The sequence below is a fragment of the Lolium rigidum genome, chromosome 3 (assembly GCF_022539505.1).
Source record: "Lolium rigidum isolate FL_2022 chromosome 3, APGP_CSIRO_Lrig_0.1, whole genome shotgun sequence".
In the NCBI taxonomy this organism is placed as follows: Eukaryota; Viridiplantae; Streptophyta; class Magnoliopsida; order Poales; family Poaceae; genus Lolium; species Lolium rigidum.
In genome coordinates, this window is record NC_061510.1 from 385,259,663 (window position 1) to 385,284,708 (window position 25,046).

A 25,046-nucleotide genomic window follows, 5' to 3' on the forward strand; every position below is an offset into this window, starting at 1 on the left:
GGATTTCATGCTGGCGAACATTAAGAAGGGCGCCATTCTCATCCCTTACTTCCCCGAGTAAGTAATCACTCGCTAGTCCCCCATCACCATTCTATCCTATATCTCCATTTGCATTTTCAAAGGTTAATCCGTGTGTTTTCTGCAGAGACAAGTTCTGTACCCTCATCGTCGTGCACCCGCAACACTCGCATGCAGTCTATATCGACTCGGGTAGGGACCGCAAGAAAGACTACACCCACATCAGGGCCCTTCTCAATGATGCTCTCACCGGCTTCGCCAACAAGGCGAGCCCCCTCAAAGTAGAGAGGAAATCCCGAGGAGGCTTGGTCTTAACCCACACAACCAACTTCCCCTGCCTCAGGCAGTTGACGCAAGACAATGGGATGGACGCGTGGTACGCCATCCTTCAGATGCAGGAGTACATAAAGTACGCAGATGACATGTTGCTGCCATAGAATCTCAGAAACAGGTTTGCAAACATGGCGGATGTCCCTGATAGAGAGATTAGAAAGAACTGGGGTCGCATCCAGCGGTTCATTTGCACGGTAATCCTGCAGGATGTCAACGCTAGGTCTGGCGAGTTCTTCTACGGCTACGGTCTACCACCTAATGACGAGATAGAACTCCGCTTGGAGATGTCGCGTGATGAGAGGCCGTTCAACTCGCTTGAGGGCTGCCGTCCATTCCCCCCTAGGCGTACAACCTGATCCTACGACGGGAACACTTGCTAAAGCTTGAACGATATGTCCTTGAACTTCCGTATTGTAATAATTTCTATATATTCCAATAGAATCGACTTGTTACTTTTATTTAGTTGTATGAATGTGCATGTGAACATGTGTCTATAGTTTCATTTACTTTGCTATATATTTCAAGATTATGGCGTAGATAGCTTAATAATTATTTGCATTACTTGCCTCGTATTTGGAGTTCGCCGATGATTAGAATGTTCGGTCACTCGTACACTCGGGGGTGGAGCCGGTGAGCCTTGGTGCGACGGCCACAAGTATCAATCTCTTGTGCATCCTACCTAGCCTCACCGACTCCATCCCCTGGATGTTAATATTTGTTTCGACCGACAAAGTATGAGGCACGCTATTTAATTCGTACTACTTGTCTTTTATTTGAGTTCGCACTTCTTAATTGCATTGGCCGATGATTAAAATTTTCGGTCACTTGTACACTCCGGGGTGGGGCCAGTGAGGCTTGGTGTGATGGCCACAAATATCAATCTATTGTGCATCCTACCTAACCTCGCTGACCCCATCCCTGTATGTTATTATTTATTTCGACCAACAAAGTATGAGGCACATGCTATTTAGTTCGTACTACTTGTCTCTTATTTGAGTTGGCACTTGTTCATTGCATTGGTACTAACGTTTTACTTGTCTTGTGAATGGAGATGCTGACGACATATGTCGTGTACAAGGGGAGGGTTCCTGGAGTCTACGACGACTGGGAGGACTGTCGGAGACAGGTGCACCGTTTCAGCGGCAACAGCTACAAGGGATACCCCACTAGGGTGGAGGCGGAAGGAAGATACGCCCGTTATGTAGCGGGAGAGATGAGGGACATGAGGAGGAACCGGATGAAGACCATGGCCTTCGTGATGATGGTCATCATGACCATGTTGGTCATGTTCTATGTGATTGTAGTTTAGGTTAGGACCTACATTGTGAGGTGTATGACGATACTTGTGACGACTATGTACCGAGACTTCTAACTTTGTGAAACTTCGTCGTTCGGTGTTGCATATGCACATGTGTTGTATGAATCAACATTCCGGAACGAGACTTGTGTATTTGTGTATTGATACCGAAATGATACTTGACTCTCTATGTGCTTCTCATATTGCATGTGCTGCTGTACAAATATGAACTGTGTTGTAAATATATACTGCTGTCAAATATGTATTCTAATATGCTGGAAAAAAGCTGAAAAAAGATTTTTCGAATTTATTGCCGGCGCACCTAAATGACCTACTGCCGGCGCACGTGGCATGCGCCAATCGTCGGAAGCACTATCGCGGCGCAGCCTGGCTGGTGCGCCGGTGGAAATTGTCCTTTGCCGGCGAAGCGGCGATGGCGCGCCGGCAGTATCCGTTCTATCGCCGGCGCACTGCCTGGTGCGCCGGCAGTGGCCCGTTATCACCGGCCCGTTCGCACCGGCGGGCTCGTGGTGCGCCGGCAATGGGCCTTTTAGGTTCGCCGGCGGTAGGCCTTTCCCTTGTAGTGTCGTTGATCCATACCGCTTCGGGCGTTAAGCGTCGCTGACGGGTGGAGCCCCCTGTCAGGCAGCCCACGCGTGCGTGGACGCGTGGTGGGCTGGCCTTGGGCCGTTTTAAACGTTTAGGCCCAGTTAGTTTTCCCGCCGACCTTTTTAATTCAAATCTCGTTTAATAAATTCAATTCAATTTCAATACTGGACCCAACTTTGAAAATTCATAGAATCTGTTTGGCTTGGCCAAATTTGACAAACTTTATATCATTGGAAAGCTAGTAAAAAGATATACAACATGCCACTAGTCTCACATCGAGATTTGTTGTAGAAATAAAATGATAAAAAGAAGAAGGCAGGGACTTTTTCCTATTCAAATAATTATTAAAAATCAACCAAAATAGATATTTAATTAATTCCAACTCCAATAGCTCACATTTGACTTACACTAATTGTTTCTGCAAGAAAATGGTGTGGTCACTTTGCATGATCATGCCCTAGATTAATTAATGGACAATATGGCTAGTTTAGTTAAGTGATATTATCCAAAACTATTATGTAAATCATATGAAGTATTTTACTTCATTTAAATCTTGTCTCAAGTGAATTCATGTGATGTTTGAACCCCTGGTCAAACACTCTTATATGAATACTTGGAGAATTAAATCATTTGTAGAATTATTAAATGGTATGAGGTGGTCTACCTCATTTAAATCATTTTCTCAAATGATGATAATGAATGTTTGACTTAGGTCAATATGAATTCATGTATGATCATTTGAGAAATTAAATCTTAAGAAGATTTCAATGAGAGGAAATTATTCCTCTCAAGAACTAAATAGAGATTATCAATTACATATGTAATGAGATGAAATTACTTTTATTTAATAAAGAAAACCAATGCACCTAATTATTTGTCTAGCCCTTGAGCTTGTTGAGTGATTATACCTCGTATTCCAATTTAGACGCTAGCACCGGAGAATACCAAGAGGAAGAAGGATTCTACCCCGAAGAAGAAGAAGAAAACCTAGAGAACTACCAAGGCAACCTAATACTCTTGCAAAGTGCAAAGCCCTCCTTGGGCAAGGCACCATGATTCTTATCTTTCTTACACAAGCCTATCCTACCTTTATACCATACAAGTTTTACTTGTTGTTTTCAAAGAGTAAATTCAACTTGGTCTAAATAGAGAAGATTACTAGAGTAACAAAGTTAGTCTCAAGGATAGCAAAGCAATGTAGCACCCCTCATGATTAGTGCTAGTGCTAAAATACTAAAAATTTGACTACTCTAGATGGGAGCACATGACTTGTTGAATTTGAAACCTTGGAATGATGAAACATTCCATTGAATGATTTGAGGTTGAATGTGAACAAGAGAAGATAGTGATTTTTGATATAAACCTGATATTGGTTTGAATGCGATACCTTTCCAATTTTGAGTACCCCCACAATACCTGATTATGGGTAGGGCTTAACTAGAAGTTTATAAATTTTAGTATGGGTTCCCTCTGAACACACGTCATAGGGGTTATGCCGAGGCTGCCTCCGTTGTTGAGAAATGATGTGAATTGAGGTGAATTGTACGGCCAAGCCCTGTGCAGTTCCCAGGTTAACAGTTGGTTTTCACTGGGAGGCCAAGCTCATGGGGAGAGGTGCTCATACTAGGATTTGTAAGTGAAAGGTTATGGTTGATGATCCGCGTACTGTGTTACGATGATTCGGAGTTATTCCGACGGATGAAATCAAATGTTGTGGCACAAGTGTGCAACCTCTGCAGAGTGTAAATCTATTCGAATAGCCGTGTCCACGGTTACGGACGGTTGGAAAGGCCATACAGTTTCCGGTGTCAGATTTTTGAAAACCTTAGTGAATGTGAATGGTGACTTGGTGACTTGTTGGAATTACAACTAATGCTGTGGGAATGACACTAATGTTCCCACTTGAGTTAGTTAGCACATGATCAAATACTTGTGAACTAAAATATGGCTTATGCAAATTAAACTAGAGCTTAGCACATTTATTCAAAGAGTTGGCATTTACATTAGTGTTAGTTTGCAAGTACTTAAAGTACTTACGGCTTTGTCCCTGGCTATTCAAATGGCCAGAGTATGACGATGAACAGAGCTATCACGAAGATGACCAGCAGGACGCCTACGACAACTAGGAGTTTCTGACGTCAAACGTTGGCCTGTGGACTAGAGAGTCCATTTATCGTTACGCTTCCGCTATGTATGAACTTGAGATTGTTTGTTGATCGATAGATCAACTATTTGTGTAAGATGAATCATGAGATTCAATGTTGTAAGACAATATGGCTTGTAATAAATAATGACTGTGATATTCGACTATTATGCCTCCCAACAACATTATCCTGGGATTGCGATGAATGACATAATAGGCATCCGGACCTAAAAATCCGGGTGTTGACACAAAGCCTGCCTATTCATCTAGTTACATAGAACCACAACTCCAATGAAACTCATATTCCAACACTTCGCATCTAATTATTTCAATTTCATTCCGCTTTTGACATTTGCATAAAAAACCAATGTGGATGCCCAAATGTTGGTGCTAATATGGCCAAACTGTCCCGGATGACGATGAGAGCTCAAACCGTACCCAAATCGGGAAAAGATTGGACCGGCCAACCGTACCCAATGCATTGCCATAATTTTAATCTAGGACAAAAACTAACCGCTCCCCAACTTTGTATCTATGGAAAGGAGGAAATTAGTTGCCCTTCGACGCTCATTCCCCCCCCCCTTCCTCGCTCTCCCTCAACCTTATCCATTGAGAGTCTTCTCCCTCCCCCCGGCTCCTCTCCCTCTCCTCTTCGGCGGCTTCGCCGGCCGAAGGGGATATGGGAGAGGAGGCCGGTCGCCTGTATATATTAGTAGTAGAGTAAGAGTTTGTTCCTTAGTGGAGTATGGCGTTATGCCGTGGCGGCTGTTGCTCCTAGTGCCTCGGCGCGGCACTGGGTGGTGGCTGGCGGCGCTCTCCGGTGGATCTCCATGGTGGAGATCGGTTTCTGGAGGCGGAGCTGACCAAGTCGTCTTCAATAAGCGCCGTGGCGATCCAGATCGGCCGGATCCTGGTGGTTTTTCTTCTGCTGTTGCCCATCGTGGGGATGGGGTTGGCAGAAGGACGGATCCTGGATTCCGTCGCAGATATGGGAAGCGGGATTGTCCAGCAGCTGCATGCAAGGAGATCTTCGGGAGCGCATCCTCGGCGGCAACTCGTCGACAGCCTGATGCCGTCCTGCCGCCGACCTTTCTGGCCGAAGGACGGCCGCTCCGAGCTCTGGATCTAGCAAGACGCCGGAGCTACCTCAACTACTTCCTCCAGGCCAAAGAGCTAGAGGGGAAGATCTTCCTCAGCACCGTCAAGGCATCCATCACCTGCCCGGTCCGAAGTGGTTTCGTCCCCGGTGACGGTGTGGGTGGCCATGGCGGCGTGCTGTTCGTCATCTTCGGTGGAGAAGGACTCGATGGCGTTTCCTCTTTTCTTTTCAGGGTCCTTAGCAAAAAAATAGAGGATGTATTTGGAATTTTATTTCTCTTACATGCCTCTATGTAATTTGTAACCCCACCGCTCCTTATTAATGCAGTTTTCGGGGCCTTCTAGACCTCCCTGTGTTCAAAAAAAAACTTCGTATCTATGACAATTTGAATCCATACTAAATTACTAGAGGGTAAGCGCGCTTCGCCGCGCCGCCTGCCTATCGTTGTTTCACACAAATACATCTACACGTCTGATTGATCATAGTAGACTATATGACCACAATAAATAAGAACCTGGTCTATATATCACATGCAGTCTATACTTAACTCAAAAAACATGATACATGTATATGATGTCAGTGATGTAATCGCCTCTTGTCCATCCCACACTGATAAAGATAAAATTTATTGTTCTACGATAGTGAATATGCTAAGTCTACAATGGAGAATACACTCATACACACAAGAAGCATCAATGAAGGGCTTTGTTTTTTTTTATCGTTTTTAACGATCTGAGAAACTAAACTAACTGAATGCCAATTAAAAAGTTATGTAGCATTTCTCTGGTAGTGCTCTCTCTTTTTTCACTCGTCACTGCATTATAATTATCTGCTAGACATTGTTAGCTTCATGTTGTCACATCATCATCATCATCAATTCCCTTTGGCATAAAGGGGTGATGTCTAAAAGTGTTTTGAATCTACATCCTGCCAAAGGGAAAAGCAGTAAGTTGAGATGGAAAACATGAAGACATTAGAACCCATGAATCAATATAAAGTATGAAAGGTCATTGACTCATGAAATTCCAACCAAGGAAACATTGCATATAATCGAGATCCATAGGAACATCTCCAAGTTCACCTATAAGTTCAGAACATACCATCTGCAGAAATTCTTAGTATTTTGTGTACAGGGTTCGGAGACTAATACAGTAGAATTAAAATTTAGGCTTCTCAGCAACATACATAGCCTCCGTTTATCTTCAATTGATTGTGGTCCATAGCCCTTCCGAATAGCAAAATGTAAGGTATGCAACCATACATGTTGATAGCATGGGCATTGGTGAAGACTATCAATAGGATAATTGCAACTATTGAAGTTCTGGCATGCAATCCTTTAAGTAAACAGTAGTAGTTAGAAAAATAATATTTAAGTCTGGAATCATACTAAAAAAAGGATACACACAAGAGGCATCAATAAAGAGCTCGACTTTTTGTCCTTGGCAAGCGCGGATCAACTTTTTATACTGCCACTCAAACTGAACTAAGAGAATGTCAATTAAAAAACTATGAAGCATGAAATTTTGAAACCACAACTGAACTAATACATGATAGACTTATTTAGAACTTGCTAGCGCGCCACAAATGTATAACCTACCCCCTCGTAGAATCATCATGATAATACAAAAAAAAAGCCTTCGAGATCAATTCAATTTGCTCACTCCTGTGTGGTAGAGGAAACTACTTTCTGGTTCGATAGGCCATCTCCCCACGTTTCTATTCTACCATCTCTTCCTGACTCGCAAGAGAGGCTACATCCTAGGGGTCTAGGTTCCACAGTAGTTTGTGGTGGTGGCCACCCACACGGTGGAAGCGAACATGTACAACCAGTGACACAGACCTGAGTGTAGTGAGTCAAGTATGTAGAGAGGATTCAATCCATTGCCCAGTGCTCTCTAAAGCTTCTGTAAATCCAGGCACATAAAAATTACAGGGAGATAGAAGTACACCTGCAGTTTGGAGAGATCTACAACGCATGAAGTTCACAAGCTTGTTCTCTATAACGGAAAGACACTCTAGATTAGCGCGGGTGGATAAGCCAAATGGTGTATAAAAGCAAAAAAAGAATAACATGATGTTCAGACTGTCTTCAGTATAATACTACAACATCTATGAACCCATGCTATAACGATATTGGTAACAATATAATACTACAACATACTAACTTCAGCTCGACCACTAGATACACCACCATCAACACTCACATACTTCCATACCCCCAAAAAAACCTTTATCACCACCATAAGGAAAAAAACAAAGGATACTGCAAAACATAAGAGCAGTTTGCAAAGGTGATATCCTTTCATCAAAATCACCAAGAATCAAGACAGATAACTAAAGTGTCAAAGGAGGGCCTATAGGCATTAGGATCGATCGAATGAGACCCCGCAATTCTAATCCCGAATAGCTGAGCAGCAAGCTCAATTCGCCACCGAGAAACCTATGTCATCCTGAACTGCTTAACCAACACATTACATCTATTAAGCATGACTGTTAACGACTCCACAAAATCACGATGGGCAATACCGCCACCCCATCAGCATCAAATAAACCCATCCAACGATCAAGCTCATTAACAATATCATAAGAGCATACAACTAATAAGTAAACTTCAGGATCTTATCGGTTGCCAGCAGCCCAGCACCAACAATCCCATATGGAAGCTAATTAGTTAGGACTAATGTTAGTGCACCAGAGAAGCATATCCTTCTGTCCTTATAAAATCATGTCTAAAATACCAGAAAAAACAAAAGTAGAAGATCAATTAGCTCACCTATGTTTGGAGCGGCAGCTCTGTTCATGCATGTTGCACACGCCATCTCGGGTTACTCCTCTTGTACTCCATCTTCCTAGCTGAATATTTCTAGCCTCAACATATTTATGACCTTGACAAAGCAGAAGTAAAATCAAAAAACATACCGATGAATATATCAGAGATACAGATATACACCAAGTTTTGTCAAAAAGAAATCCTTTTGGAACATCAAACTTCAGAATGACGGGTACATGTGAAAGGTACAAACATAAATTTTATTTTGTGGAAAAGAATCCACTATAGAACATCAAAATTTAGAGTGTTATACAATATCTCTGCGTACATGTGGCCTTCGATAAAACATATCCTAAAGAAAGTAAGATACACATCTAAATGTAAACATTAATAATTAGGACATAATTATATTCATTCCGACAAAACCTGTGTTGATGCTATGGCATGCAAAATTGTAGTAAAATTGATTTTTTTTTGCTCCAGTGAGCTCGTATCATGTTCTATAACATTAACATGGTCAGTTCACAACCTGCTGATCTGGATCTAAGATTTTTTTTTAAAGATTTTCTTATGAGATGTACAAAAAAACAACAAAAAGAAGTGAGCTCAACTTTCCAGAAGTACTGATCTTCTTATGAGATATTTCTCTTTGTCTTTAACAGAGATATGTACCATGCATTTTTATTTCGAAGTAGATACTCCAAGACAATAAGAGATGTGAATTAGGAAGGATTGACGTGTTTCCTTCAAGTCCTGCTAAAGTTTATTCTTTAACATCATGAGTTGTGAGCAGGTTGTGCCGAAGACATAATATTAAGGTATAGAAGATATCATAAAAAGGAAACTATATTTCTGAAAATACGATGAAAGCATCAACCTTACAAACAAAATGGAGCAACCTTTTGCAAGTACTGAACTAACAAAAACCTTCTGAATACATTACTAAGCAGCTTCTGCATCTATGGATTTTGCTGAATGAGGAGCAAAAATGGCACGGATAAGATAATCAGTGACATTGAAAATACGCAAAATAAACCTTGATGGGGTTTGTAGAAGGAAAGGAATCTCACCTAGACAGATCAGAACTCCAACCAAGATATAAATGATTTAATTAAAAATACATACACTTTATGTTGTAGCCACACACACACATCAGTGGCCATGGTGGCCTTAACACCTAGAGTCGATGTCCATGTTTTTATCATCAGCAAAGGAAACTCATCCGGTTGCATAAATGGCCTTCATGGCCCTCAAACCCTAGTGTCAATGTTGATGTTGGTATCACAGTAAGGGAATTTTTTTTAATTCATAATACGTATTTGCACCAAGAGTTGATTCATCCACAATATGTGGTTCTATATTTTTGAGACAAAATGCAGAAGAACTGAATGAATTTGCAGCAAGACTATATTCTCAAATAAGAAAGGAAATTAGGTAGGAGACACACCCCATAGCCAAGAATTGTTCAGTACCAACAAACGATGTGGACTAATTGGTAATGTACGTGACAGTATATAAATTTGCAACTACTGCATATAGTAAAACCAAGTGGAATGACACGACAATAAAACCTTAGTATCTGAGATGCTGACAATAGAAAATTAGCAAAGCTAGTTTTGTATCAGCCCTTAACTAATTTGCTGCAAGTTACACACCATTTGGTGTGTCATATAATAGCATATTTTAATTAACTAAGCTCTATTATTCCAATTTTTAATTCGACTTTGCCATCTCTTTCAAGAAATCCTTTACCCTTTTTATAGCACTTAGCATCACTATAATATCTACTACCTCTGGACTTAATTAATTGACGCCACCCACCATTAATGACATGCATCGGCAGGCCGCCCTCCGCGTCGATTAAATCCGACCGGAGGGAGTAGATCCCTAGAAAATTCAGCAAAAGAATCTAAATAAGTGGTTGCATATCAGCAAAAATATATTATTCATGGACAAAAAGCCTAGTACCATATTGGACAAATCTAGTGTTCATCTTGCGACAGCCTAAAGCCCTAAACCAAGGGATGGAACTTGGAAGGAGGAAAGAGATAAGAGGATGGATGGATTAATGCAGAATTGACGAAGGGGTGGAATTTACTGGTACAGAAGCCGCACCTGTAGGCCTCCTTGACATGGTGGAGGGACTGAGGAAGCATCATCGCTCATGCGCACCATGTTGATCCACAGGGCCGGTCGCAGACGTCCTTGTATGTGCGCACCTTGCTCCCCCAGCCCGTCCCCTCAGTAGCCGTCAGCAGCAGATCCGCAATACGCTGACGCCGATGTCCACTACTGCCTCCGCCCCAGCAAAGGCGGCTGCCCCCAAGGCACCAACTCCATGCCGCCGCCACCACTCTCCCTGGTAATCGCGTCGGTGCCAGACAAACTGTCGCTCCCACTACGTGGGCAACTGGGCATTCCCCATGGTGGACTCCATTGGTGGATGGTGGCGAGGGCGAGAGTAGTAGGGGTGGCCGCCGCCCGCCGGGAACCCTAGCCTGCAGGGGCATCTTAGAAAGAAGAGGAAATGGAAGAGGAATAAGAAGAACTTACCACCACCGCCCCCGCCTTGCACTCCCCAAAGCTACACCTCCGTCGGTCCTAAACAGCCCCCGGCGTCCCTCTAAGGTCCGCCGCAACCCGTTCATCTTCGGCGGCGGCGAACCCTGCACCCCCACCCACCCTAAGTATTTAGCTCGCCGGTGGATTGTTCGCCGTCCCTTTGTCCGCCATGGAGAGCCACGGCGTCGCCGGCTCCGGCGAGGTGGACGGCAATACTCCAGCTCCGGCCCTCTCTTCTCCCTCTCAATCGCGGGAGGTTTTATCACTTAGCACCACTAGTTGAGGACATTTTATCGCAAAACCACAACTCTAGAATTTTTTTCACAGAACACCAATATTTGGGGTAATTGTATCACAAAACACATAAATCTGTATTGATCCGGCTTAACAAATAATTAGTTGACTCTAGTTATCTAGAGTGGCACCCAATTATCTGTACTCTCTCTTCTAAGCATGTTTGTGTGACAATATGATAATATTTGTTACACAATAATATTTGCTACACACCTGCTGTTGCCCGAGCCACCTCCTCCTCTTCCCCTCACCTCGCCATTGCCAGAGAGAGCCGCCGGGAAAGCCTGCGCGGTTCCCAAGGACGATGGCGGCGGGGATCTCTCCAGTGCTGCTCGTTTGGCCGACGGGTGGCACACCCATGTCCGAGATCTGGAGCTGCAGTCCCCAATCTGGCTCCGGCGGACCCCGGCAGTGGAGGCACCCATGGGCTTCAGCGGAAGGGATCGGGTCAGATGTGTCGCGGCAGGACGTCCATGAGAGTACAGATAATTGGGTGTCACTCAAAATAACTACTGCCAACTAATTACTTGTCAAGCCGGACCAGTAGAGATTTATGTGTTTTGTGATACAATTATCCCAAATGTTGGTGTTCTGTGAAAAAAGTTTCTAGAGTTGTGGTTTTGCGATAAAATTTCCTCAACTAGTGGTGCCAAGTGATAAAACCTCCAATCGCGGTGACGGATGGATCAGGCCGAGTTGAGACTTGAGATGATAGCGCAGAAAAAAAGAGGGTGGGCGGTGGCGGCCCCACACGGACGATACGGCACCGTCAAAGCTCTTTTTTTTTCGAGAGCACGCGAAAAGCGTGCCTTATCTTTATAGAAGAAGAAGCAACAACAAGTACAAGAAAGCTGTAACACCCCAAATTTCAATAAATAGAAAGTTAGAGAATTCCAGAGAGCAAATTTTCAAACCAACAAAAACTTTTTAATTTGCATATAGTACCCTGCATAGGACTTGTGCATTTGAGTGATATGCCATGATGATTGTTATTACTTGTATTTGATATGCTCTAAAACCCTAATGTGATCATATTAAGATCACCAACCAAATAAATCAAAGAGGAAGAAAATCCACTAAATGAAAAACCCTAAAAACCCTCACATATGCCCTATGGCATTTTTATAAATTTTGACCCTAGACCTATTTGGTCTTCACCATTAGTTGAATAATGTTTTTAAACACTTATTACAACTTTTGGAATCAAAGGATCACCTTTCAAATGAAGTTCAAACACAAAACTAGCTCACATATGATAGTGGTCAAATTGGACAATTATAGTCTGATCACCACTTTGAGCCCTTGCCATTCAATTTTCCCAAACCAACTCTTGCTAACTCTTTGCACCATTTCAAAGTCAATATCAAGGTGAACAACTTTGGTAAAGATCACCATGCCAAAATCATTCTTGATCAAGAGCTATGCTCATCCAAAGCCTTAACTTTTTAACATATGCAACATTCTCCACTTAGCCATTTTTGCAAATTCTTGAATTCTACATTTTCATCACCACCTCAAATCACCTCTGGTCAAATACAACTTATATCAACACTTACTTTTCAAATAGATTCACCTTTTGAATATTTTCAAATTTGGATATTTTTGCAGATTACAAATTCGGGCACTATTTGCAACTATTGCAAATAGTGAATCTACCTCACCTAAACTACCCTAACCTACACCATTATGTTCCCTGGTCCCCTAAAACCCTAAGAGGTGCACAGTAGTGCTAAGGAGAGGAGGAGAGCAGCTAGGGCATGGCCATGCCGGCCATGTCGCCGAGCCCGACCACCTCCCCTCTCTCCCCTTGCATCCCTGCCCTGGCCACTGCGCCACAGCACGCCACCGCATCGCCTAGCGCCGCCTACACTCGCCATGGTCGAAGGAGCAACGACCACACGCCGGACGACGCGCGCCAGCACACGCCCTGGACGCCGCTCGCGTCGCGCCAGCACGTGCATCGGACACGCTCAGTACACGCGCCGCGCCACCACCTCGCTCACCCCCTGGACCCCCTGCGAGCACGTTGAGCATCTGCGTGACACCGCGACGCCGCCAGACACCCGCCAGACCAAGACCCGCGCCCACCGCCGCCGGAGAAGGAAACCCTGGTCCGCCGCGGGCGCGGCAGACATGGAAACGAGGCGACACAACCAGGCCCTCCCCGACCAAGCTGTCGCCGCCATTCGCCTCGCCTGGACACGTAGAACACCTCTACACCCTCGCCTAGCTCGACCAGTCGCCGGAGAAGCCGCGCCATGGTCGCCCGCATCACTGCCCCGCCACCCTCTCTCAATTCTATAAATAGGGAGTTCCCTGGACAGAACCAAGCACACCATCTCACTCCCCACCTCTCACTGCTTCTCAACCACCACTCCATCCATCGAATCATCGCCGGAGCTGCTCCAATTTCAAGATCGACGCCGCCAGTACCCGGAGGTCGCCGCCGTCGATTGGAGCTGTTCCAGGAGGAGCCGCCGGTACCAGGAGATCCGCCGTCGTCCACAACTTCATCACGCACACTGCCATACCTCGCTGGAGCACTGGTTAGCCCGCCGACCCCCTACTGCCGCCGCCGCATCGTCGGGTTCTCGTCGGAGACGACGATGAACCACGGCCGTAGATCCTCGATCTAATCCAACGCCCCAGACTCGCCCATACCGTTTCGGGTTTAAACACCCACTGACGGGTGGCCCCCGCTGTCAGGCAGCCCGCGCGGCACTGGACCATGGCTGGGCTGGCCTTGGGCCTGTTTAAATGATTTGGCCCAGTAGTTTTTCCCGCCGGCCTTTGTAATTCAAACTCGATTTAATTAATTACAAATAAATTTCAATACTGCCTCCACTTTGAAATTCAATAGATTTAAATTGGCTAAAACAAATTTGGTGAACTTTATATTGTTGGAAAGCTAGAGAAATTATCTATCAAATGCCACTGGTCCCATGGCCAGACTCTTTGTAGAATTAATGTGATAAAAATAACAAGACAGGAACTTTTCCCTATTCAAATAATTCTTAAAAATCAACCAAAATAGATATTAAGTTAATTCCAACTCTAATAGCTCACATTTGACTTACACTAATTGTTTCTGCAATAAAATGGTGTGGTCACTTTGCATGATCATGCCATAGTTTAATTAAGGGATGATCTGGCTAGTTTAACTAGTTGATATTGTCCAAAACTATTAAAGTAAATTATGTGAAGTCTTATACTTCATTTAAACTTGTCTCACATGCATTCATGGGATGTTTGTACCTCTGGTCCAAACTCTCTTATATGAATTGCTTGAGATTTAAATCATATGTAGTATTATTAAAATGATATGAGGTGAGCTACCTCATTTAAATCATTTTCTCAAATGATGATAATGAATGGTTGACCTAGGTCAATACCCATTTCATGTATGATTGTTTGAGAAATTAAATTTTAAGAAGATTTCAATGAGAGGAAATTATTTCTCAAGAACAATATGGAAACTATCATTTACATATGTAATGAGAGGAAATTATTTTTCCTCAAGCAACACAACCCATGCACCCTAAGTAGATTATTTGTGTGCATAGAATAGTTTGTGTGTTTATATGTGATATGTGGAATAGCCATTGAATTAGTGAGTAATTATACTCATATTCAAATTTAGACGGTAGCACCGGAGAGTACGCCGAAGAAGAAGGTTGCTACCAAGAGGAGGAGGAGGAACAGTTTGAGAACTACCAAGGCAAGCTAATATTCTTGCAAAGTGCAAAGCCCCCTTGGGGCAAGGCACCATGACTCTTACCTTTTCTTACATAAGCCTATCCCAAGTTTTTACTTTACAAGCTTCTACTTGTTTTCTCAATAAGTTACTTTTATAGTTAACTTTGGTCAAAGTACAAGTTGGTTACTAGAGGAGTGAAGTAGTTTCCATCAAGCAAAGCAAGATAGCACCCCTCATGGATTAGAGCTAGTGCTAATGAATTAAAACTTGACTACTCTAGATGGGAACAATGTGAATTTGAAATGAATCTGAAACCTTGGAATGATGATGCATTCCATTGAATGATTTTTGAAGGTGAATATGAACAAGAGAAGATGGTGATTTTTGATAAACAATGATGTTGGTTTGAATGCAATACCTTTCCAATTATCAAGTACCCCCACAATACCTGATTATGGGTAGGGCTTAACTGGAAGTTTATGCATCTTAGTATGGGTTCCCTCTGAACACACGTCATAGGGGTTACGCTTGAGGCTGCCTCCGTTGTTGAGTAATGATGTGAAATTGAGGTGAATTGTACGGCCAAGCCCTGTGCAGTTCCCAGGTTGACAGTTGGTCTTCACTGGGAGGCCAAGCTCATGGGGAGAGGTGCTCATACTAGGATTTGTAAGTGAAAGGTTATGGTTGATGATCCGCGTACCGTGTTACGATGATTCGGGGTAATCCCGACGGATGAAATCAAATGTTGTGGCACAAGCGTGCAACCTCTGCAGAGTGTAAACCTATTCGAATAGCCGCGTCCACGGTTACGGACGGTTGGAAAGGCCATACAGTTTCCGATGTCATATCTTTGAAAAATAATGTTGAAAGGTGATGGTGAGATGACTTGTGGTGAATTGAATTGAAATCACCACATGAATGGTGGGAATGACACTAATGTTCCCACTTGAGTTAGTTAGCACTGGAATAAGTTTTTCTCAAACTTTGTGAACTAAAACTAGCTTTATGCAAATAAACTAGAGCTTAGCAAACCATACTAGAATGTCTAGCACTTACTTTAGTATTAGTTTGCGAGTACTTAAAGTACTCACGGCTTTGTCCCTGGCTATTCAAATGGCCAGAGTATGAAGAGGAACAAGGAGATGACCAACAGGACGCCTACGACAACTAAGCGCCTTCCGACGTCAAGCGTTGGCCTGTGGACTAGAGAGTCCTTGTATCTTACGCTTCCGCTATGTTGAACTATGAACTTGTGTTTGTTCGTTGATCGATAGATCAACTATTCGTGTAATATGGATCACGTGATTCCAAAATTGTAAGACTTATGGTTTGTAATGAATGATGACTGTGATACTTAACTATTATGCCTCGCAACAACAACATTCCTGGGATTGCGATGTATGACATAATAGGCATCCGGACTTAAAAATCCGGGTGTTGACAAAAGCACACGAGTGCTGAGACACACGCACGCCACCTCCCTCCGCGTAGGCCTACTCTCTCGCTATATCTAGCCTCCCTCCTCTCTTAGCTCTCTCCCAGAGGTGGAACTCCTCTCTAATCTCCACTAACATCTGGTCTAGCGATATCTGTTCCCTCACATTCCCAAAGGCCCTAGCATTCCTCTGCTTCCAAATCGTCCACGCCGTGCAGATGACCATCGAGTCGAAGCGCTTCCTGTCGATCCTCCTCACTCGCTTGCGGGCTTCCGTCCACCAGCGCTGCAGATTCCCCGCGTACCCAGGATCCGCCATCCGTAGATTCGCACTCCGAAGAACCCTGCACCACACCTGTCTCGAGTAAGGGCATAGGGCTAGAATATGGTCAACACTGTCCTCCTCTTGTAGACAGGTATAGCACGCATCCGGCTGCTCCTGGAGCCCATGCCTCGCCCTTCTATCAGAGGTCCACAACCGATACTTCAGGGCTAGCCAAGCAAACATCTTGCACTTCATGGGGGAGAAGGAACCCCAAACCGCCTCACTCATACTCCATCGGATACTGCCGTGACACAACATCTTATATGTGCCCTTCGCCGTGTATAGCCCCGAATCCACGCCTTTCTAAGCTATGCGGTCCGGCCTAGCGCCATCTTTCTCCACTTCCTCCACCGCCTCCCATAACCTCAAGCACTGCATCCAGAGCTCCTCCGTCATCTCCCCCTGAATATCATCAATCCAACTGTCGTCCTGCAACGCCTCTGCCACTAAGCGGGTATTCCTCCTCCTGGTGGGTACGGCGGCAAAAACCTCCGGAGCCAACTCCTCCGCAGTGTGTCCATTCACCCATCTGTCTCTCCAGAAATAGATCAGACGTCCATCTCCCACCATAAACTGTGCGAAGCTCTGGAACACCCCCGCGGCCTCAGGGTCATTTAAACCCGGAAGCCCCTGCCATGGCCTTTCCGGATCCGTGCGCCTAAGCCAGTGCCATCTCACTCTAAGGGCGAGGCCCTGCAATCTGAGATCCTTCACCCCCAACCCGCCAAACTTCCTCGGCTTACAAATGCTCTTCCATGCCACCAAGCACTGACCCCCCTTAACCTCCTCTTTTCCGGCCCAAAAGAAAGCCATCATCCATCTATCTATCTCCTCGAGCATCCAAACCGGGGCCTCCGCCACCACCATTTGGTGCACCGCTCTCGCAGCCACCACGGAGTTAATCAGAACAAGTCTCCCTTCTCTCCTCACTAGCCCCCTCTTCCAAGCTGGGACACTCCTAGTGACCTGATCCAGCAATGGCTGCCATTCCGCCTTGGTGAGGGGCCGAAGAGCCAACTGGAGCCCCAGATACATGATGGGGAAGGCCGCCAAATCACACCCCAGGATCCTCGAGGTCCTCTCCTCCTCCTCTCGCGTTCCTCTGATCATCGTGGCTGTGGTTTTCCTAAAGTTCACATGGAGCCCCGACGCCTCTCCAAACAGGCTCAGGATATGCTTCACGGCCCATAGCTCCCCAGAAACCGGCTTGAGGAATAACACCACATCATCCGCATACACTGAAATCCTCTGCATGGGCGAAATGGAAGCCAAGTCCCCAAAAAGCTCAACCTCCACAGCTTTAGCAATCATCACAGTCAAGGCCTCCATGGCCGCCACAAAAAGCATGGGGGAGGTGGGGTCTCCTTGCCTCGGCCCTCTTCCATGGTAAATTCGACCTCCTGGAACTCCATTTACCATAACCTTCGTGTTAGCCGTGTAAAGCAGCAGCGCTACCCATTTCAAGTATCTTTCACCAAACCCCATTTTCCTCAAGACCTCGAAGAGGAAACTCCAGGAGATGGAGTCAAAAGCACGCGCGATGTCAAGCTTTAGGAGAACTCCCGTGCGTCTCCTCATGTTAATCTTCCTGGCCACTTGCCTCACGAGCACAAAATTGTCATGCAAGCTCCGGCTCTTGATAAACGCGGATTGGTTCATGCTGACCAACTCTCCCAATCTAGAACAGAGTCTATTTGCGATGACCTTGGAGAAAAGCTTTGCGAAGCTATGCACAAGGCTAATGGGCCTATAATCCTTAATCTCCAACGCATCCGGCCTCTTGGGGATCAAGGTGATCAGCTCGATTAAGCCTGGCGAAACCTCTCCCATCACCCACTCCGAGCTTCATGAGCCCCGCCAGGATGTCGTGCTTAATAATTGGCCATGCCTTCTGATAGAAAGCCCCAGTGAAACCATCCGGCCCCGGCGCCGGTCACTCGGCATCTCGCGAATGGTGCTCCATACCTCCTCCTCCGTAAACATGGCGTCCAACTCTCCCAGATCCGCTACTGGGATGCCAAGAGCCTCTAGGTCAATAGTGTGCTCTCTATTATGGATGCTCCCAATAAGATTCTCATAAGCCTCCGTGAATACTTCGTTCTTTCTCTCTTGATCCGTCACCGTCTCCTCTCCCACCTTAACCGCCGCGATGAAGTTTTTTGTTCTCCTCCCAACCGTCAAAGCTCTGAGAAGCCGGGGATCGCAACAACAATACTTGTTGTATCTAATGAACACATAGTTCCAGCCGCTTGAGTACAATGGAATGCAAATTGTATCGAGCGGACTTTCTTCAAGAAACACGGCGAGAGAACTGACCATTAACATAGACGACAATATTTATCATGTTAATTAGGAAAAAAAAGGGCAGGCAATAAAAGAAGATACACAGGGTACGGCTGGCGAAGCTCCAACGAGTTTACGAATTTGCAAAAATGTCAAACAAAACACACCGCATGGGCACTAACACACCAAATGGTGGAGAACAAAACCTCCACGCTGCATCATACGGCCCACACACACTCCACCTTGCGAGTCAATCTTTTGTGCCCTCCCACAAGCCAGTGGGAGTATCTAGAGAGCCTCATGAACGAATATGGATTTGTGGTCCATACTACATGCATTAATCGTGTTTCAAGCAGAAACACCTCTCCAGGTCGACAGATTGTTCTGGCAAGCCAATGATCTTCATGTCTTGCATCAAACACAGCTAAGCAACATGGTCTCATATGGGCACGATCTATTAGAATGTGATTCTGGACCAGCCAAAGGCGTTTTCCTGATGCCACCCATTCCGAATTTCGAAAGATATAGTGACATCGCAGTTCATGAGCTAACAACAAGAGCAGAGGCTGACGATATTAAATCGTGCGCTCTTTAGGCTGTATCAAATAAAACGAGACGATGGAAAATCATGTAGAAGGCACATTTGTATATATAGGCCTTCTGAAACCCGAGGGGGTGGGCATCCACCTATACGTTCCGTTTTTTTTGCCCTGAAGGTTGACATGATGAAAGGCTATGATCGCATCGAATGGGCGTATCTTCATGGTTGTCTGAACAAATTGGGCTTCGCCACCGATTGGATCTCCTCTGTGATGAGGTGTGTGACCACAGCAAGATATGCTGTCAAAGTTAATGGAGAATTAACAACCCCAGTGGTGCCCTCTCGAGGTATTCGACAAGGGGATCCGATTAGTCCCTATCTATTCCTGATGTGCACGGAAGGTTTGTCATGTTTGTTGCAGAAGAAGGAGGGCCTTGGTGAAATACAAGGATTACGTAATGGCAGGCAAGGACCCCCTATATCCCATTTACTCTTCGCCGATGACAGTATCTTCTTTGCTCGAAGTGATGATAGGAGTGTTAGCACTTTGAAGGGTGCTCTGAATTTGTACTGTGAGGCATCAGGCCAGAGGATCAATCTCCAAAAATCCTCTCTTTTCTTTGGTAACAAATGCCAAGATGATGTCAAACAAAGGGTCAAGGCTTCCTTGGATGTCCAAAACAAAATTCTACAGGATTCTTATTTGGGTATGCCGACGGAAATAGCTAGGGAAGCTTCGTCCTCTTTCAAGTTTCTCTCAGATCGCGTCTGGAGAAGTGTCACATGTGGTACTGACAGGCCAATGTCTTTTTTTTCGAGAGCACGCGCAAAGCGTGCCTTATCTTTATAGAAGAGAGCAACAACAATTACAAGAATCGGAAACCGGATGCGGACATCCGGCCCGAGAACGCACACACGCCCCCACTCCGCCTAGGCCTACTCTCTCGCGATATCTAAACTCCTCTCTCTCCTAGCTCTCTCCCACATATGGAAATCATCTCTGGTCTCCTGTAACATCTGATCTACACTCCTCTGCCTCCTGGTGTCCCCGAAAGCCCTCGCGTTCCTTTGCTTCCAGAGCGTCCAGGCCGTGCGAATCACCATGGAGTCGAAGCGCTTCCTATCGGTCCTCCTGACTCGCTTGCGTGCCTCGGTCCACCATCTCTGTAGGTTTCCTGTGGCTCCTGGGTCTGTAAGCTGTAAGCTCGCACTGTGTAAGACCCTGCACCAAACCTGTCTCGCATACGGACAAAGGGTTAGAATATGATCCACATTGTCCTCCTCCTGTAGGCATGTGTAGCAAGCATCTGGGTGTTCCTGAAGTCCGTGTCTGGCCCTCCTGTCCGAGGTCCACAACCGATATCTCAGGGCCAGCCATGCGAACATCTTGCACTTCATTGGGGAGAAGGATCCCCAGACTGGCTTACTCATGCTCCATCTCACGCTCCCCTCGCAGAGCATACCATAAGTAGTTTTCGCCGAATATCTTCCGGATTCCACCCCTTTCCAGGAGATGTGATCCCGGCTACCAGCATCCCTCTCCACATTTTCCACGGCCTCCCAGAGAATCAGACACTCTCTCCATAGCTCCTCTGTCATATCCCCCGCCATGTCGTCTATCCATCCATCCTGAGGTAGTGCCTCTCCTACCAACCTCTCATTCTTTCTCCTTGTTGGGACCCTCGCAACCACTCCGGGTGCCAACTCCTCTGCTGTGAACCCATTGATCCATCTATCCTTCCAGAAGTATGTCGATAGCCCATCTCCCACTCTGAAATGTGTGAGGCTCTGGAAAACCTCCTCCGCCTCCGGATCTTTAAGCCCCGGTAACCCTAGCCATGGCCTGGCCGTATCCGTGCGTCTGAGCCATAGCCATCTCACTCGGAGCGCCAAGCCCTGCAATTTCAGATCCTTCACTCCTAGGCCGCCCAAGTTTTTTGGTTTACATATGGTTTTCCAGGCTACTAGGCACTGGCCCCCCTGGACCTCATCCTTGCCGGCCCAGAAGAACGCTCTCAACCATTTGTTTATCTCCTCCAGCAGCCAAACCGGGGCGTCTGCAACCACCATTTGGTGCACTGCCCTGGCCGCCACCACCGAGTTCACCAACACAAGCCTCCCCTCCCTCCGAATGAGCCCTCTTTGCCACGAAGGCACGCATTTGATAACTCTATCCAGCATCGGTTGCCACTCCGCTTTAGTCAGAGATCTGAGAGCTAATTGGAGCCCCAGATATCTGATCGGAAACCGCGCCAGCTCACAACCCAAAGTTTAGGTGGTCCTCTCCTCATCCTCCTGAGATCCACGAATCAGTGTGGCCGACGTCTTACTGTAGTTCACCTTTAGGCCCGAGGCCACTCCAAAAAGGTCTAGAATCTGTCTCACCGCCCATAGCTCCCTACACTCCGGCTTGAGGAAAATAACCACATCGTCAGCGTAGATGGATAACCTCTGTAAGGGTGATATTGCCGCCAGGTTCCCAAAGAAACCGCTCTCTGTCGCCTTGGTGATGATGGCAGACAAGGATTCCATCGCCGCCACGAACAGCATGGGAGACGTTGGGTCCCCCTGTCTCAAACCTCGCGCGTGGTAAACCCTGCCTCCTGGTATTCCATTCACCATGACCCTCGTGTTCGCCGTGTATAACAGTAGTGCGATCCATCGCAAGAATCTCTCTCCGAACCCCATCCTCCTCAGCACTTCAAACAGAAAACTCCAAGAGATGGAGTCAAACGCTCTTGTTAGGTCCAACTTCAGTAACACCCCAGTCTGTCTCCTCAAGTTAATCTTTCTGGCCACCTGTCTGACCAGGACAAAGTTGTCATGCAGACTCCGGTGTTTAATGAACGCCGATTGATTCATACTCACCACCTCTCCAAGCCTCGGTCGGAGGCGATTCACGATAATTTTGGAGAACAGTTTCGCAAAGCTATGCACTAGGCTTATGGGCCTAAAGTCCTTAGCCTCAATAGCCTCGGGCCTTTTGGGAATGAGCGTGATCAGGGCTCTGTTCAGCCTGGCAAAACCTCTACCGTCTCCCACTCCAAGTTTCATCACCCCAGCCAGGATATCCTGCTTTATGATCGGCCAGGCTCTTTGGTAGAACGCTCCGGTGAAGCCATCCGGCCCGGGAGCACGGTCACTCGGCATGTCGCGAATAGTGTTCCAAACTTCCTCCTCCGTAAACATGTTGTCTAACTCAGCGAAGAGCTGGTAAAGAGACAAAGCTCAAGTCAGTTACACAGGCAATCCCAAACTACGTCATGAGCTGTTTTCAAGTCCCAGTTGGGGTTTGTAACAACATGAAATCAAATGTTGCCAACCACTGGTGGGGTATTGAAGATAGCAAGAGGAAAATGCACTGGAGGTCGTGGAATTGGTTGACGACTCCCAAATCTTTGGGCGGGATGGGCTTCAAGGATTTTGTCCTTTTTAACCAGGCAATGTTGGGCAAGCAATATTGGCGGCTGGTAACTGAACCGGAGTCACTGAGTGCTAGGGTTCTAAAAGGGCGATACTATCCTAATGCTGATTTCTTATCAGCGGCTAAGCCAAGAGCTTCCTCTTATACCTGGCGCTCTATTCTCTTTGGTCGAGAGTTGTTTCTGCAAGGTATCTCTTGGGGTGTCGGCAATGGAGAGCGGATCGACATCCTCCGTGACAGTTGGATCCTGGGTTTCCGTGCTGGAACGTTCACCACCCAACAGGCTCTCCCAGCTTCTGTCAGCAAGGTGAGCTACCTCTTGGATGTTACTGCCAAAGCATGGGATATGGACAAGGTTCAGACTTTCTTCCCAGACCCCATGGTACAAGCGATCACACAGATTCCAATCAGCAGGTTGGGTGGTGATGACTTTGTCTCTTGGCCTCATGCAAGGTTGGGCATCTACACCGTCCGCTCCGCATACAATATGGCCAGGTCTGCAGCCTTCTTCTCCAAACGGGATGCTTCTGGACATGGGGAGACCTCGGATAGAACCTCGGATGAGAAAGGCTGGAAGGCTATTTGGGCTGTTAATTCTCCAAACAAAATGAAGATTGTCGTGTGGAGAATGGCATATGACTGCCTCCCGACTGGTGCTCAGTTGCAACGCCGTCGCATCCCAGCCATGGATCAATGTGTTTTCTGTGGCCGGTCGGAGAGGGTCGAACACATCTTTCTCTTCTGTCCCTTTGCTAGGACTATCTGGGAAGCGGTAAGGGATCACGTCCAACTGAAGCTTGATAGGAAATCGTTCTCCTCTATGAAGCGATGGATCTTTGCTTTTATGGGCTCGGCCTCCCCTCTCCAAGCAACTACAATGGTGGTCACTGATACGTCTCCGACGTATCGATAATTTCTTATGTTCCATGCCACATTATTGATGATATCTACATGTTTTATACACATTATATGTCATATTTATGCGTTTTCCGGAACTAACCTATTGACGAGATGCCGAAGGGCCAGTTCCTATTTTCTGCTGTTTTTGGTTCCAGAAATCCTAGTAAGGAAATATTCTCGGAATCGGACGAAATCAATACCCAGCATCCTATTTTTGGACGAAGCTTCCAGAACACCCGAGAGCCGCCAGAGGGAAGCCCTGGGGGCCCCACACAACACCCTGGCGCGGCCGGAGGGGGGCGCGCCGCCCTAGTGTGTGGGCCCACCAGGCCCCCTCCGAGGCTGCCCTTCCGCCTACTTAAGGTCTCCGTCGCGAAAACCCTATGACGTTCGACGAAACCGCAGAAAACCTTCCGGAGCCGCCGCCATCGCGAAGCCAAGATCCGGGGGACAGGAGTCTCGTTCCGGCACGCCGCCGGGACGGGGAAGTGCCCCGGAAGGCTTCTCCATCGACACCACCGCCATCTCCATCAACGCTGCTGTCTCCCATGAGGAGGGAGTAGTTCTCCATCGAGGCTCGGGGCTGTACCGGTAGCTATGTGGTTCATCTCTCTCCTATGTGCTTCAATACAATAATCTCATGAGCTGCCTTACATGATTGAGATTCATATGATGATGCTTGTAATCTAGATGTCATTATGCTAGTCAAGTGGGTTTTACTTATGTGATCTCCGGAGACTCCTTGTCCCACGTGTGTAAAGGTGACGAGTGTGTGCACCGTGTGGGTCTCTTAGGCTATATTTCACGAGAATACTTATTCACCGTTATGAATGGCATAGTGAAGTGCTTATTTATATCTCTTTATGATTGCAATGTGTTTTGTATCACAATTTATCTGTGTGCTACTCTAGTGATGTTATTAAAGTAGTTTATTCCTCCCGCACGGTGTAATGGTGACGAGTGTGTGCATCGTGTAGTACTTGGCGTAGGCTATGATTGTGATCTCTTGTAGATTATGAAGTTAACTATTGCTATGATAGTATTGATGTGATCTATTCCTCCTTTCGTAGTGTGAAGGTGACAGTGTGCATGCTATGTTAGTACTTGGTTTGGTTATGTTGATCCGTTATGCACTCTAAGGTTATTTAAATATGAACATTGAATATTGTGGAGCTTGTTAACTCCGGCATTGAGGGTTCGTGTAATCCTACACGAGTTAGTGGTGTTCATCATCCAACAAGAGGGTGTAGAGTCTAGCATCTATTTATTTATTCTGTTATGTGATCAATGTTGAGAGTGTCCACTAGTGAAAGTAT

At 46.0% G+C, this 25,046-nt stretch overlaps 1 protein-coding gene across 2 annotated transcripts; it reads right to left on the reverse strand.

The window, feature by feature from the left end:
• Nucleotides 1-6,081: 6,081 nt before the first annotated feature.
• LOC124704445 lies at nt 6,082-10,859 on the reverse strand. Of its 2 annotated transcripts, none has more exons than XM_047236699.1 (4): nt 10,385-10,859; nt 10,091-10,156; nt 8,273-8,384; nt 6,082-6,833 (listed from the first exon to the last, which is right to left on the reverse strand). In XM_047236699.1, the coding sequence occupies exons 1-4, from the start codon at nt 10,401-10,403 to the stop codon at nt 6,581-6,583; spliced, it is 450 nt and encodes a 149-aa protein (XP_047092655.1). In that variant the 5' UTR covers nt 10,404-10,859; the 3' UTR covers nt 6,082-6,580. The 2 variants fall into 2 exon arrangements, with proteins under 2 accessions (XP_047092655.1, XP_047092656.1); XM_047236700.1 differs by lacking the exon at nt 6,082-6,833 and adding an exon at nt 6,979-7,496.
• Nucleotides 10,860-25,046: the final 14,187 nt, after the last annotated feature.

Bases quoted from the DNA above. Each gene is read 5' to 3' on its own strand.
- LOC124704445 (XM_047236699.1), bottom strand. The intron at 8,385-10,090 runs GTGGGTGGCGTC...TGCTTTGTCAAG, and splicing joins GCCGATGCATGTCATTAATG to GTCATAAATATGTTGAGGCT. The intron at 6,834-8,272 runs GTGAGCTAATTG...GTTTACTTAAAG, and splicing joins AGCTGCCGCTCCAAACATAG to GATTGCATGCCAGAACTTCA.